This window comes from Cuculus canorus, chromosome Z (genome assembly GCF_017976375.1).
Source record: "Cuculus canorus isolate bCucCan1 chromosome Z, bCucCan1.pri, whole genome shotgun sequence".
Taxonomy (NCBI): Eukaryota; Metazoa; Chordata; class Aves; order Cuculiformes; family Cuculidae; genus Cuculus; species Cuculus canorus.
In genome coordinates this window covers 69,121,538-69,137,810 of record NC_071441.1, presented here as the reverse complement: position 1 = coordinate 69,137,810, position 16,273 = coordinate 69,121,538, and the positions used below count along the sequence as shown (strand labels likewise).

Here is a 16,273-nt window from a genome sequence, read left to right as displayed (position 1 = left end):
CTTGCTCACATTTAGGGGTTACAGTAACATTTGACATAACCAAGTTAATTAAGACTAAGATTTTCTCCCGTAATTCAGGGTAATTCTGACTGGATTTTCAAGCATCCCTACAATAACATATAAATAATATATAGGAATATCACCAAGTATCACCCCCAAAATTGATTCCAGATTATTAAAATAATTTAACACATTATGTTGAAATAATAACAAGATAATAAGGATTATATTGGGAGTCCTGACAGCATAAGATATTACAGAGGCCAAAAGCTGCGGCAGAGGACAGCTAAAACGATGTAGAAGCTACACTCTAGGCTGTAAACAGTATTTAGCCAGAATGAAACTATCAGATTCAGCAGTAACAAGCTTAAAGACAAAAACATTAGTGTGTAGGTGGACTTACTCAATGTGTCTGTAATGCAATTCTGAACCCTAAGGTAAAGCCACAGGCACTGCTGAGATTATCAGATCCTGGGAGGGGGAAATCACACCTGACAGAGATGATGGCAAAGCCAATAACCAGAGAGGCTGACTATAGCACACACACAAGGGCTTCCACAAGCATTCACAGTTTGCCAGCTTCTATAACAGACAAAATTCCACAGAAACTTCAGGCTTCATTTAAAGGAGGGTTATGTTTTCGAAAAAATGCATGTGGTAGCCTAACATATAAAACCAGTAGAGGTTCTGAGGAACTGGCTGGATTCACTGCCATGGGAAATTTCTTTTGTTTGATGAAAAGAGCAGCTGGAAGACAAAGCCGAAACACCGACCTCAAGGTACTGAGAATCTGTTAAAGATGAAAACAGTCCAATAAAATTCTTTTGCCTGTTCTCGCTCTGTATCCTAGGTTGCACCTACGTATTTATGTATGCTTAAGACAAATACAGAGTGGCCGAATAAATACCTGTGCAACAACTAGGTCCATGTTAACCTCCATGTGAACCAATCATGTTGAACACAAGAGAGAGAGAAGAGAGGGTAAAAAGGGAAAACAAAATGGAGACACTTCCCAAAACAAGGGCAGCAGACAAAAGGAGAGAACAGACAATTTTAAGTTCTAGGTTCTAATTAAAAATTAAACTAAATATATTTAAATAGCTAGAAATGACTGTACAGACAGATTCCATGATCTGGGGAAACAGGAGGCTATGATTCTTAAAACACAGAAAATCCAAGTAATACTGGTACTGCAGAACATACAAGAAGGTTAGTACTGAGACTTGTAAGCAGCTCTGCACGGCTTAGTGGCTAAGGTTCTGTGTCATGAGAAAGCAAGTAAAATGGCTTGTTTTCGAGAACTGGCCTGAGAGGTAATGTAGCTGCTTCTCCTCCCCCAGACATAATAGATCTTAGTGGATCTAAGTGGTTTCAAGTGATAACATCAGTGTCTCTCCATCCATGGAACAGCAACTTCATAATGTAGGAAAACTGAACATCGACTAATAAAGGAGAATCAAATTAACTAACCATGGAGAAATGAAGCAACCATCATGGTGATGGGGTCCAGCACTTCCAATAACTTTAAAAAACTCAGGAGCAGACAATTTTCCAAAAGATTTGGTGTGGCTGATACACAAAAGAATTCAGGGGGAATTGCAGTTGTCAGTAAAAGCCTTCTGGCCTTTCAACTGGTGGTATTTTAAAAGAAAGGAGCATGTTTCTCCTCATTAAAAGAATACTTTAATTTGTCCGACTCTGCAGGGTTCTTTGTGTCTGAAGATACTTTCTAAAACAGATACTTAATACTCCAAAATAAATTGGCTTTGTAAAGAAATAAGAGGAGTATTGGTTGGTTTTCGAGAATCCTAGACTGTTAATGGTAATGCCATCTTCTGGCAAAAAAAGAGAACACTTTTAAATAAATAAGACCCAGCCTTCCCTCTGCTACTGCAAGGATCTAATTTTGTTCGTTCACCTGAGAGAACACTGTGTCGTGGCCCAAGGAAATGTAACGTTCTTCAGAGGGGTAGTTTGGTAGCAAACCAAGCCTTGCTCCCTGCAAAGCTATGGGTGGCTTCACTGAAAAGAGGACCCGGACAAAAGCCTAAGACTTCTTAAAACAGTTGGATATCACATACATTTTGAAGAAGAAGTGGGTCAGTATGGAGCTATAATTCTCCATGTGCACCCAGTTACAAGGTGAAACGGTCTCAAGCCTAAGAACAACTTTTCACTCAATCTCTCTGGCAACACTGCTTTTAATTCTTCACTGTTCACTGGTTGCCCTTCTCATTTTAGCTGACAGAGATTCAGCTTCACCTTCCCCTAATACAAAGGACTTGCTTTTCCTTTGATGGGAAGCTGGCCAGCAAAACAGTGAAGTCAATGAAGTCCAGCGCATCTTTCCTTGCTAATACACAAGCTTGCAGCAAGAGATAAACAGTTCCTGGTTATACATCTCATTGCTGGAACACACAAAGTGTCCGAGTCAGGTACCAGTCAGCCTATCACTGTTTATGTGACAATTTTGAGTTCTCTACAACTTATTTTTTAGGCAAAGAAGCTTTACAAAGGTCTTAAAAGGCTGCCAGATGCTGGTAACGGTTAGGTACTTATTGCAAAAAAGCATAAGAATTTTATAGGTAGGGATCGACTCAAAGCACAGAATAAGGTCAGAGCTTGTCATCAGAGAACTCCCCTGCTGTTTCTGTAACAAAGGTTTTTTTCAAAGGTCATAAAGCTGGAGAGGAAAGTCAGGCGTAAATAGCAGAAATGAGTGGTTACATTTTGCATATTCAGAAGGAAATTAACTTAGCACAAAATTATGCTCTAGGAGCTGATCCTCAGCAAGCATCAGGAACTGTACATAAAATGCATAAAAGAAATCCCTACATAGACTACTTAAAGATAAAGCACCCTTAGGCCACTACATCTTGATCTGTATTAACTGCTGATATGTTATGGATCTTAGTGCCTTGTTCACTTGAGTGACACTCATCTGCCCTGTTATCTCACTGTAGCTCACTCATATTTGCTTGACAATTTTACCCTACTTCTATTGACGCTCCTTAGTGTCACCACTGAAACATGACACAAGTGTCACTAAACTCATATTTTAAACTAGGGAAACTAAGTCATGCCAAAGAGAAGAAGCTTGATGTGGCAGTCCTGCAAACACAAGCTAATGCAACTATATATTTAGTCCTGCAAATAACCTAGAGATAATCATAGAATCATGGAATAGTTTGGGTTCGAAGGGACCTTAAAGATCATCTAGTTCCAACCTCCCTGCCATGGGCAGGAACACGTTCCACTGGATCAGGCTGTCCTGAACAGGGGCATTGTAACACATTTAGTTATGCTTTGTTTGTTTAAGTTTTAAAGTAGCTATGTCCCTTGCATTATAACATGTTTAGCTATGCTTTTATTGTTTAAGTTTTAAGATAGCTATTTCACTTACATAAGCATGTTTTGTTCCTGATAATGAACATTTGTTGCCTATGCCTGGCCAGTTAAGCCAGATAATAAGGACTAGTGCAATGATAAGAGAAAGAAGAACCAGCTAGGACCAGATGCAATCTAGAAGAGGTGCCCAAGCTGTCTAAGAGCATGTGCATGAAGGACGAGTTGAGAAGTTCACCATGAAGACTGAGAGCCTTTCTCCAGAAACTCCCCGCCCAAGACCACCAGAGGGCAGAGTGTGTGTGTCAGAGGGAGAGAACTTACGTCTTTCCACGTGTCAACCCAAGGCTCCGTCCAACCTGGCCTTATACATCCCCAGGGATGGGGCATCCACAGCTTCCCTGGGCAACCTGTGCCAGTGCCTCACCACTCTCATGGTGAAGAAATTCTTCCTCATGTCTAGTCTAAATCTGCCCCTCTCCAGTTTACACCCATTGCCCCTGGTCCTATCACTACAAACGTTTGTAAACAGTCCCTCCTCAGCTTTCTTTTAGGCCACGTTCAGGTACTGGAAGGTAGCTATAGGGTCTTCTTGGAGCCTTCTCTTCTTCAGGCTGAACAAGCCCAACTCTCTCAGCTTGTCCTTGTAGAGAAGGTGCTCCAGTCCTCTGATTATCCTGTAGCCCTCCTCTGGACTACTCCAACAGCTCCATATCCTTATTATGTTGAGTATTCCAAAACTGGACACAATACTCCAGATGAGGTCTCACAAGAGAGGAATAGAGGGGCAGAATCACCTCCCTCAACCTGCTGGCCATGCCTCTTCTGAAGCCCAGGATACAGTTAGCTGGGCTGCGGGCACACATTGCCAGCTCATGTTGATAAACTCTGGTCTGATCACAAGATGATTTTATTAGGAACAATTTTCAAGGGCATCTGATAAACATAGTAGTTGTCCATCAGTGTATGAAACCTAAGCAGTACTTTGTTTTCCTGGTTCTCACTTTGCATTATGTAAATCCTTTTGCTGTACAACTACCTTATAAAAACAAGAGTTTGTAACACTTGTAAAGGCCAGATGCATGTTGGTGGGTTTGCTTTCTTCACTTGAACTGTAGCAGTGTGTTGTATTTATTGCCTGTAAACACACTACCCCAACAAGTCTCCAGCACCAGCTAGTTCCCTGCCAAAGCGCTTGCTGTTTTTTGAAGCACAGAAGTAGAAGACCAGAATGAAGCTGATGACCAGAACAACGCTGAACTGGCAATCATACGGTTGAGAAAAGAGAGTATTAACTTGCGTCACTACTCATCCACCTTCATTTCTTATTCAATTGAACATTAAGCCCTTTTTAACTGTGATCCAGAGCCAAATCTGATTTAGCCCTCTAGAAGCAAATGGCTAATTTGCTTTTCCAGAGCACCACGCAAAATCCTTTAATTATTCTGACCCCATTCCTCAGAAATCAGGATGTTCCTGTTGGTCAGGGTGAGGCTGCACTTTCATAAATACGACCTCTGTGTTTAAGACATAAACTGTACTGTAACACAAGTCTGTAATTTTAGTTCCATGCAGTTAGTAGGGGTCTATGGAATAGCGTCTGACATTGCAGCAGATCCCTTTGTAAGATCATGGGATTATGCTACGCAGCATCCTGTGCACAAACACGGAGTAGTATTAAATGCTCTGCTAGTCATTGGAACAGGATACAGCAGCCTATTTCAAAGATACAAGGTCCGAAGCTGAACACTAGCAATGGATAACTCCCATTTCTGTATTGTAAAAGTAACTGGAGAGGAGGAATGCTGCTAACGTTAACTGACAATAATTTTACAAGGATGCAGGTCTTCTCCATGGCGTAACAATACCATTTCATTGGTGCTGACATTCCTAACACAGGGATGGTTACTGAAACTATCACTCACTTCACTGCTCTTCAAAACAGTGGAAGAACAACAACTAAATGTTGGCTTTTTTCCCTTTCTGATATTTTTCATGGCACAAGACTGATATATTTTATAGCCACCCCTCCATACTAAGTTTAGTCTAATGACCTCAGCAGAAGAGACCCCATCCTACAGCTGATCCCCGACAACTGCTTCAAACAACAGCTGCATGGAAAAGGGAAGTGTCTAATATACAACCGCAAGCTGAGAAAATAATCTATGAGTTACAGTGCAATCCCAATCATTTGAAAATTGTGCCCCAGCTTCTCTTGCTTGTAAGATTTACCAAATGGCTTTCAATATTTATATGATAGTTGTATTAAAACAAACCGCTGCACATACATCAGTACGATGAGGGGGGAATGGACACCAAATGCAGCCCTGTAGGCATTTGCAGCTTCTGTTTCTGAATTCAGCCCCACAGGGATTTACAGCATCCCTCGCTGAATTCAGCCACATAGGGAATTATTTATTTTGTCCATTAATTCAGCCCCACAGGGATTTATGGATTCTCTCCTTGAATTCATCCCCCAAGGAATTCACGGCTCCCCTCCCTAAATTCAGCCCCACAGGGATTTACAGCTTCACTTCCAGAATTCAGCCCCATAGGGTTTTATGGATTATCTCCCTGAATTCTTCCCCACAGGGATTTATGGATCCTCTCATTGAATTCATTCCCCAAAGAACTCACGGCTCCCGTCCCTGAATTCAACCCTGTAGGGATTTATGGATTCTCTCCTTGAATTCATCCCCCAAAGAATTCTCAGCTCTACTCCCTAAATTCAGCCCCACAGCTATTTATGGGTTCTCTCCCTGAATTCATCCCCACAAGGAATTATGGATTCTATCCCTTAATTCACCCCCATAGGGATTTATGGATGCTATCCCACAATTTAGTCCCACAGGGATTTACGGATTCCCTCCCTGATCTCACCTCACGTGGATTCATGGATCCTCTCCCTGATCTCACCTCCCAGGTCTCCAGGCTGCCCTGGCCGAACTCGGCCCCGCACCGACGCCCCCCGCCTCGGCTCTGCTCACTCTTCCCGCCGCTGTTCGGCCGCGGGCGGGTCTCGGGGCCGCCGGGCCGAGGAGGGTCCCAGCCCCTGCACTCCTCGCCGCCCCCCGGTCCCGCTCACGGCGCTGTCCGGCAGCCGCCGCTAGGCCGCGTCTCCATGGCAACGGCGCCTTTCCCGCTTCAAACCCTCGCGCGCAGCCCCGCGCCCCGCACCAGCCAATGGGACTCGGGGGAGGGGCGGAGGGGGCGCGGCCTAGAGGTAAGCAGCCAATCGGAGCGCTCCGAGGGAAGAGAAGGCGGAGCTCAGAGAGCGAGGTGGGCGGGGGAGGCGGGGCGGAGCGAGGCGGGAAGTTCCGCCGCTGCGATTGGCTCAAGCAAGAGAGCCGTGCCCCTCTCTGATTGGCTGGTGCGCTAAAGTCCCCGCCCCCTCCCCAGACAGCGCACGATGATTGGTTGTGTCTGCGTTCAATCGTTCTCCGAGCTCCGCCTTCATCCTGTGCTCTTGCTCCGCTTTGATTGGCTGCGGCCGCCTCCGAGCGCGCCGCGCCCCGCCTCATCCCGGAAGTGAAGGTGAGCCGTGGCTGCCTGAGGCCGTTCCCGAGGCCTCGGAGCGGGTGGAGGGCGTGATCTCCGGCAGCGCCCGTGGGCAAGGAGGGGTGACGGTCAGGGAGGGGTTAACCGCGAGAGGGGAACACCCTCCTGGGACTGAGGTGGTGGGGAAGGGTGCGGCCATGTGGTTTCCCGGTGTGGAAACTGGAGGCGTCGGTGAGAGGAGAGGGAGTTACTGTTAGAAAAAGTGGAATATTTGTTATTGTGTTGAAAGTTAGATAGAATGTCCTTCTGGCACCGTGTTGTTTTTCAGGCAGTATTTTTCCAGACACTGTTCATCCTTTTGAAGGACAGAATAAATCCTTAGTAATAATAATAATACAGAATGTGATTACAACAGGAGTTTATCTTTGTTACTGGTTGAAACAAGGATAGTCCCCCAGCAGGAACAAAGGACAGACCTGAGCTCCCCAAGAGGACACAATGAGGAAGGAGATAAGATAAAGAGTATCGGAGGATTCTGAAGACACAAAGGAACTGTCATGTACATTCGAGAGTGGGTGATAAGATATGAGCATCACTTTGGAGATGATAATGTCTTGTGTTCGGTGTGATCTGGGCTGAGCAGATGTGTCTTCTGTAATCACCTCTCTTTCCAGTCCTTCCCCATGTCAATCACAAGGTCAGACTGACACAAGAAGTAGTTACTTTTACAAGTGGAATATTTTGAGTTAAGCTGAAGTGAAGTTCATCCGAGTATTTTTTTGCAAGTTAGACAGAATGTCCTACTGACAGCAGGTTTTCTTTCAAACAGTGTTTTTCCAGATACTGTTCATCCCTTGAAGATGATAACACCTTGTGTTCAGTGTGATCTGTGCTGAGCAGAGATGTTTTCTGCAATCACCGCTGTTTGCAGCCTTTCCTCATCTCATTTGCAAGGACAGACAGAGAGCTGGCTCCAGTACTCCAAATTAGCCAGAGACTTGACTGTTGTGAAGTTCATAATAAAGTTAAAATTAGTCCTTGGAAAGTAGTAGAATATGCATTGGATTTCTGGGAAAATTTATACATACACATGTAAGTGCGAAATATATTCTGTAACCAGTTCTTGTCTCTTAGAGATTTTATTTCCTGGCATTTTCAGTGTTAGTGGTAGTTAAAGAGGGGTTAACCAGGAGAGGGGAACATCCTCCTGGGGCTGGGATGGTGGTGGAGGGCACTGCCATGTGGTTTCCCAGTGTGGAAACTGGAGCTGTCACAATTCCTTGCTGCATATCCCACGGAAAGCAGCATTGTCTGAGTGTTCTGTACAGAAATGTGTGGCTCTGTCAAAATGCAAAGCTTTGCCAGGAGTTGGTAATTGCTGGATACTTTTGATACCGAAAATGCTGTCAATTAAACCCTCTTAAGACTCGTTTTGGAGTTTTAGGAAGCAAGCATCCTCTATCAGATCTGAGCAACTTGAGGGAGTGATCGCCATCAATCATGTGCAACGAGACAAGACTGGTTGTAGAATATATTTCCCACATACATGCATGTGTATAAATTTTCGCAGAAATCCTATGCATATTCTATTACTTTCCAAAGACTAATTTTAATGTTATTATGAACTTCACAACAGTCAAATCTCTGGCTAATTTGCAGCTATTTCCACCTCTGTCTGACCTTCCATTTGAGATAGAGAAAGACTGAAAACAGAGGTGATACAGAAGACACATCTGTTTTGCACAGATCATACTTCACATAAGACATTATCATCTCCAGAGAATGAACGATATCTGGGAAAACACTGCTTGAAAGAAAACACTATCAGAGGAACATTCTGTCTAACTTTCAAAAATACAATTACTTAGATGGACTTAACTCTACTTTAGCTTAACTAAAGATATTCCACTTTTTGTAACAGTAACTACTTCTTGTGGTACTTCAACATGGATTTCTCATCTCCATTGCTTTCTCTCCTTTTCTGTGTAGGAAGACTTGTCCTGGCTGCTTAGCTTATTGATTGCAATACTTGCCAATTAAGAGGTGTGTTCCTTTCTGTTTACATCAAACCACTGTTTAATGCATATGCAAAGAAACCTTCAGTTTTGTGGAACAGCCTCACGTCCAGCCCAGACAGCAAAGAGCCTGTCCTTTGGGATTAATTCTGTCAGCTCTGCTGCTGGCATCTCGAGGAGTTTCTGCCCTAGAGGACTGTCTTACAGTTCCTGTCAACTGCTTCCAGTAACACTGAGGTGTTATCTTTGTGGAGGACTTTTGGATTTTTTGCAGAGCTTCACAGTGCTAATCATTGGTTTTTCTTTTGCTTCATTGTTTTTTGTCTCCTTACAATGTAGTTTTTAATACATCAGCAGCAAAGTAATGTTGTGCAGGTTGTATTTAATGCGTTTGATAACTTTTTTAAAGCTTTTATATATGTTCCTGTTTCCTTACTTTAAAAGAAATGGGCCCAATTTTACAATACAAAGGCAGTTAATAAGACGTCCATCCCACAGAGGAATGGACAACTTTTAGCCCATGCTGAGGTATGTTTACTAGCTAAATACAGCCTGTTTGAACTGTATGTTGTTCCTGCTTGTTCCACTGTGCTCTTCTACAGCTCTCCGTGTGGTTAACAGAGGGACATGGCTGTGAAGGCGTGTGGCCTGATCATCTACAGGAGGCTGCAGTCAGCACAGTCTTCTAAGATCACTGATGGCATTGAATACCTGCTCCTTCAGACGTCCTATGGGACCCATCACTGGACGCCTCCCAAAGGTGATGTTTGTTCTGATAACATGCTTCAGGGTCACTTCTTGAGTGAGTGAGATCGCAGGTGAACTTTGGCTGAATGCTGCTATGGTCAGGTTTGAGGGGCAGTTAATCAGTTGACAGTAGCCACCAGTTGTGCTGTTCGTGCAGGTAAGTGGGGAGTTCTGCGCCAGGAGTTCTTCACAAGTTGTGGCGCTGTAAACTATTCGTCACGACTGATTCAGATGAGCCAGCAATGTATGTTTGCAGCCCAGAAAGCCAGTGTGGGCTGCATCAAAACCAGTGTGAGCAGCAGAGTGAAGGAGGTGATTTTGCCCCTCTACTCTGCTCTCCTGAGACCTCACCTGGAGTCCTGCATTCAGGTCTGGAGTCCGCAGCACAGGAAGGTCATGGATATGTTGGAGTGAGTCCAGATGAGGCCACAAAGATGATCAGATGGCTGGAGCACCTCTTGTACAAGGACAGGCTGAGAGACGTGGGGTTGTTCAGGCTGGAGAAGAGAAGGCTCCAGGGAGACCTTATAAGCAGTCTTCCAGTACCTGAAGAGGGCTACAGACAGGAAAGCTGGGGAGGTAGGGTCTCTTGATCAGGGAGTGCAGGGACTGGAAAATGGGGAATGGTTTTAAGCTGAAAGAGGGGAGGTTTAGATTAGATACTAGGAATTTTATTACTGTGAGCGTGGTGAGGCACTGGCACAGGTGGCGCAGGGATGCTGTGGATACTCCTTCCCTGGAGATCTTCAAGGCCGGGTTGGATGACGCTCTGAGCAACCTGATGCTATGGGAGATGTCTCTGCCCATGGTGGGGGCTTGGAACTGGATGGACTTTAAGGTCCCTTCCAACTCAAACCATTCCATGTTTGGGGCTGAGGGTGAGTGAATCTATCCTGCTCCTCAAATATCTGATGTTTGTCAGACATTGCACCGACAGCTCAAATTAGGTAACTAGAGACATTTTTACCTTCTCGCTCACATCTGATCCTCTGCCAGATACCACTGCTGCCATTTCACGGTTGTTTGGCCCATGTATAACCAGAGGGGTGACAGTTTGCAGCGCAACATTAGAAGGCAAACTAAAATTGGTGATGATTTACTTTAAAGCACCTTTAATAGAAGATGCAGGAGTTTAAGTTCAGGAGATTGTTGTTGAGATCCCATACCTAATGCAGCAGAGATGAGGTGGATGGGTAAGAGAATTAACGTTGTCAGCCATCCTTGCTCACCTGTGAGGCTCCAAAGGAGAAGACAAGCCTTGTGCACGTAGGCAAACAGCAACATCTTGTCAGTGAAGCCATTGGGAGGCAGTACATAGTCACAGGCCTGGTACCAGGAAAAGCACAGCAAAAAAATACTTCCAGTTCCTTATAGTAATTCTTACCTGCTGTGTTTTACCCTCTGAGATACCGTCCTGCTAGTTTTTACTACTTGTTTTGTAAAATGCAGTGTGCTTAAAGCACAGTGCAGGAGCAGCTTGTAAACAGGAATTTGCAAATTATAAAAAAAAGCTTCTAACAGTATCAACTATGCTCTCCTATTAAGGGAAAGAACAAAACTTTCCAAACCTCCCCTTGTCCACTTCACCAAAACCCTAAGGGATTAGAACTTGCAGCCTACTGGAAAGCTAAAAAATACGTGTTGGGACGTGATGAGTTGTGAGCAGAGGGAACCATGTGGAGACATTCACTGAGAACACAGTGGTTCTGGAGAAGTGATTGAAATGACTTGTAGACATCCGTCTCTCGCACTGAGAATCGTGGAATGGTTTGGGTTGGGAGGGACTTTTAAATGACACCTTTTCCAAATGGCCCAGCAGTAAGCAGGGTCATCTTCAACTGGATCAGGTTTCTCAGAGCCCCATCCAAGGTGACCTTGAATGTTTTGAGGGATGAGGCATCCACCATCTCTCTGGACAACCTGTGCCAGTGTTTCACCACCTTCCTGGTACAAAATGTGTTCCTCTTATCTAATCTGAATCTCCCTTTTGTTTTACAACTGATAGCCCTGGTGCTGTTGCTACAGGCCCTCTGAAAAATTGTGTGTCTGTCTTCCTTAGAAGTCACTTTGAAAGGCCGCAGTAAGGTCTCCGTGGAACCTTCTCTTCTGCAGGCTGAACAACCCTAACTTTCTCAGACATTGTCCATAGATAGGAGTTCTATCCCTCTGATCATTTTTGTCACAGTCCTGTGGACCTGCTTCAACAAGTCTGTGTGTTTTGTGAGCTGAGAGCTCCGGAGCGGGATGCAGTACTCCAGGTGGGATCTCATCAGAAGATCCCCTCCCTGGACATATGTTTAAGGTTGTATAGATCAAAAGCCACAATCTTATGGCAGCCTTTTATAGTAGCTTGGTACAGATTTGTGAGCAATAAATGAAGAGGAGGTGTTATGTTGTGTATTTTGTGATGTGAGTGGTCCTCAAAGGCAGCCTCAGGTTGTGCAATGTGGTTATGCAACTTGTGTATGAGGTAGACATAGATATAACGTGACAGGAGACAGGATGAGGAGTTGTGATTGTCTCCCTAGGAGCACGCAAAAGGATATTTATGGCTATAGCTGTATGTTGATGTTTTAAAAGTTCCCTAAGCAGCTGCAGCCCTTATAGGGTTAAGCTGGACTTGCTTGGATCCCCACTTGGGCTTCATCAGCTTCATCTCTGCTGCTAGAACTGTGACTTTCCTGTAGCTGAGGCTCATGGGGAGGGGATGCAGGGTTCATTTCCCTTCTCAGCATACTGGAATTGCATTAATGCAGGAGGATTTGGAAGCCATGGTGTGAGGTACTGCCAGCAGTCCTTTTTCCTCCCAGTAGGTAGAGCACATTGCACGAAGTTGGAAGCTTAAGGAGCTCAGACTTGAGGTTATCGGCAGCACAGGGAGGTGATTGCTTTTCGCTCTGCTGGCAAGCAGGAGGCTGCACCCATGTCCTTCATGCTGAAACTGAATCTCCCCCCCAGCTTCATTGCTACCTCAGTTTCTTGCACATTTTGTCACTACAGATCATGACTATCATAAAAATACTGGTTGCTTACTGTTCATGGATGTTCTGCGGGCATTTGCTGTGGATACTGTAAAAGTAATCCAGCTGTGCAAGACCAAGTAGAATCTGTTTCTCAACTCTGAGTAAAAGTCCCAGCTATGGAGACATGTACTTTGTCAAGAAGAATGAGGCAACTTGACTTGCAGTGCTGAGAATCAGAGCGAAAATATTTTTACTTAAACCCCTGAGAGTATTTGATCTGAAGTATCCAAGATGTGAAGTGCAGCGTTAAATGCTGTTTTCTGCACAGTTGCCACTTGAAACAGAAGAGGATTTTACATTGAGAAGATGTCACAATGTACGAGGTGGTTTAACTTCTGATAGGTAGAGGAAGAAGTGAGTGAGACTTGTTGGGAAAGCAAAATAAGCTTCCTGTATAACCCAGCTCTTGTATTAAAGGTGGGTTTATGTGCTTTGAGTGTGTGGGACCTGGGGAAGATCATCTCTGTGATGAAATTATGAAAAAGCTACAGAGAAAATAGCTATGGAGAAAATAGAGAGACACCGGGGAAAAAATAAAGCTTAACTTCCCCCCCCTTCCCCCCTTCTTTAAGCCTCCCAACTCGTGCCATGTTGCTTTTTTGAAATCTTGCTTAACTCATTCTATTTATGTCCTGGTCTGGAGCTTTCATGAGAAAACCAAATCTGACATTTCTCAACAACACCACAAACAGCTGGGGATGTGTTATATTTATCCGTTGTTTGTAATGGCACCTCTTTCATTCTGAGCAGCATAAAATAAATGATGTGTCCTAGAGGAACTAAGCAGCTGGTGAAAGGATTGGCTTTTAGGCTTGCTGCATGTCGGGGGAGAATATGGGAAAGAAACAAAAGTACCTGTAACTGAAACCCACCTTTTAAGTGGCATTTGTTGGTGCTGGTCACATTGATTTTGGGCTGTTCGCATGAGCACGAGTTTTTCAGAATTGAGCCTTAAGCTTCTGTGTGAGGGAAAGTTTGAGAGAGGACTAAGAGTCTTGCAGATGAGCAGTCACCCCTGTAACTCCATAAAGGAAAAGCATTCATGAGGCATTCAGTCCTTTGGATGATCTCAGGTGGAACATCCCTGGAAACATTCAGGGTTGGGCTGGCTGGGCTCTGAACACCCTGATCCAGCTGAAGATGTCTCTGGGGTGGCTTGGACCATGTAACCTTAAAAGAATCCCCCCAACCCAAACCATTCCATGATTCTGTGATCAGGCGTTCAGAGTGCTGCAGAAGAGGAAAGAAGGACTAGGAAGAAAAAATGTGTAGTGCTGACAGGCCACTGGGAGTTTCAGAAGATGTGATATGAACAATGACCCTAAAAGCCATGAGGCAAAGACAGATCGAGACATAAGAGTTGGAAAAGCAATCTCTCTGCTCCAGTTTCCATTTGATTCTGTATCAGCTACGGTGTACTCTCGTGTCTGTCTCCCAATATTTCCTCATTATTGTCTGAATGAACAAAATCTGAGTTTCCTTCACAGAGACTTACTTTTTCACCTTCTTGACAGGCCATGTGGATCCAGGAGAGGATGACCTGCAGACGGCCTTCCGGGAAACACAGGAAGAAGCTGGTCTTCAGGCCAGTCAGCTCACCCTTATAGAAGGATACAGGAAAGAACTCCACTATCCTGTCCGTGGCAAACCTAAGACAGTCATTTACTGGCTGGCGGAAATGAACGACTGTAACACAGAAATCAAGCTCTCGGAGGAGCACCAAGCTTTCCAGTGGCTGAAGCTGGAGGATGCTTGCAAATTTGCAGAGTATGAAGACATGCAAGCTACGCTGAAAGAGGTGCATCAGTTTCTCTGCTCCAAAGAGTAGTTTTTATGAAGGGTAAGGGGAACTTTAGAAGAAACATGGCCTACTTTTTTAATTATTATTATTTTTAACCAGGAGAAGAACTACACGGCTGCAGAAATGTAGATTTCTTTTTTTAAATCTGCAAATTCAGTGAAGAGCTTTTAAAGAGCTTGTGCTTTTATCTCCCTTAGCTATTGCAGAAAGCATGGTCTGACTGAACCTTGAGCCAGAGATGACTGAACAGAAACCCAGAGCTAGCAAAGGCTTCTTCTATCCCTGTCTTCTCTTCTTTTTTCCCTCCGCCTCCACTCCCCTTGTGGTGATAAGCAGTCACAGGTCTTTTTGAAAAATCAAACACTTCAGTTCTTGACTTGCTGATCCAGACCTACAGAGTTGATGAAATGAGCATATGGAGTTTTTTAATAACAAAATGCTTACTTCAGAAGTTGCACCTTGCTTTTCAAGTGGGGAAGCAATGGCGCTGTTCCCGACTCCTCCACTGATATGCTGTGGTAACTTGTCAAATCATTTCAGGTCTTGTTTGTTTGTATCATGAATTTATGTACATTACTAATGAACCGTTATGAAAACACTTTCCATCCTGGAGTCTTAGTAAACAGTTGACATACAGTACTTAAACAGTAAACTTGAAGTTCTTTTTATCTTTTCCTTTTTTACTTTAACAGACGCCTTGGCCATACATTATTCAGTGGGTTGGGAAAGGGAAATGTATCTGCCTAATGCAGTATTTTCTGCACAGAATATCTAAGCTAATGTGCAGTCTGTTGTCCATTGGATAGCATCTGTTTTTCCATGGCTGCAGCCTGCACCCACCTGTGCGCAGCAGGGCTATGTGTGCTGCCAGTTCCATGCTGGCTTGCAGCAGCCTGTGGTGGTACTGACATGCATGCCTGCTTCAGCTCTCTTGTAGGCCTCTCTTTTGTTGTTGACATCAGCGGAAGCCAAGATTGTTAGCGCTCTGTATGATTATGCATGTTCAGTTCATAATGATGGTTCTTAATAATAGAATCATAGAATGGTTTGGGCCTGAAGGAACCCTAAAGGGACACCTCCCACTGGATCAAGCTACTCATGAGCCCCACTAAGCCTGGCCCTGAACACGGTAGGGGTGGGGCGTCCGTGCCTTCTCTGGGCAACCTGTGCCAGGGCCTCAGCACCCTCACAGGAAAACATTTTTTCCTAGTATCTAATCTAGTCTCCCCTCTTTCATCTTAAAACTGTTACCCCTTGATCCTGTCACTGAACTCCCTGACAAAGAGCCCCTCCTGTGGGCTCCCTTTAAGTATTGAAAGGCTGTTATAAGTTGTCCGTAGAGCCTTCGCTTCTCTAATCTGAACAAGCCCAACTCTCTTGGCCTGTTCTTGTATAGACATATAGGTATAATGTTTTGGTACATAAATACCAAAAAAGCATGATGGCATTATTGATTTTTTTTAGGCGAGGAATGAAGTTTTCTGAATCCCAGGGAACTTTGGGCATAACAAGTGCCCCTTTTTCCCTCTGCTTCCTCTAGCCTTTGCTGCTTAGGCTTTTGGACCTTGCAAGGCCTTATTTCCGCTTTATCTTCCACCTTGCTGCAAGAGTGACATGAGGGTCATCAGCATCACATCAGCCCTGAAGAAGACCTGCGATGCCAGAGATGTGGCATAACTGGGCTGATAAGTATGGGCTGCACTTGAGCACTGTGTTATTCGGCGTTTTTGCAGCACTGATCCTTCAGTGCAGCCTATATTAATAACTTTAGTAGCACTGTGATAGGAGTGTCACTCTATTACATTCCTTTAGACTGATGAATAAAAACCCACTTACAGCCCATC

At 44.4% G+C, this 16,273-nt stretch overlaps 2 protein-coding genes across 11 annotated transcripts in view; one reads left to right on the top strand and one right to left on the bottom strand.

Moving 5' to 3' along the window:
• Positions 1-6,459, bottom strand: part of KIF24 (kinesin family member 24) — a 38,352-nt gene extending 31,893 nt beyond the window's left edge. For 2 of the 3 annotated variants that reach the window (XM_054054069.1, XM_054054072.1), the window contains exon 1: positions 6,226-6,459. The gene's annotated coding sequence lies outside the window, so the exon portion shown is untranslated. The remainder of the gene's footprint in view (positions 1-6,225) is intronic. The other variant, XM_054054070.1, reaches the window with a different exon arrangement.
• A 346-nt stretch (positions 6,460-6,805) lies between these two features.
• On the top strand, positions 6,806-16,273 carry NUDT2 (nudix hydrolase 2). 8 transcript variants are annotated; one of them, XM_054054248.1, is made up of 4 exons: positions 6,880-6,955; positions 8,833-8,886; positions 9,461-9,618; positions 14,143-16,273. In XM_054054248.1, the coding sequence occupies exons 3-4, from the start codon at positions 9,486-9,488 to the stop codon at positions 14,454-14,456; spliced, it is 447 nt and encodes a 148-aa protein (XP_053910223.1). In that variant the 5' UTR covers positions 6,880-6,955; positions 8,833-8,886; positions 9,461-9,485; the 3' UTR covers positions 14,457-16,273. The 8 variants fall into 8 exon arrangements, with proteins under 8 accessions (XP_053910227.1, XP_053910222.1, XP_053910223.1 ...); XM_054054246.1 differs by having other exon boundaries at positions 6,880-6,971; XM_054054252.1 differs by lacking the exons at positions 6,880-6,955; positions 8,833-8,886 and adding an exon at positions 6,806-6,879.

What these genes read in the sequence shown, in the direction of transcription:
- NUDT2 (XM_054054252.1), top strand. Translation starts at nt 9,486, where the DNA reads ATGGCTGTGAAGGCGTGTGGCCTGATCATCTACAGGAGGCTGCAGTCA. An exon ending in TCACTGGACGCCTCCCAAAG is followed by an intron (nt 9,619 to 14,142) that starts GTGATGTTTGTT and finishes CCTTCTTGACAG; the next exon opens with GCCATGTGGATCCAGGAGAG.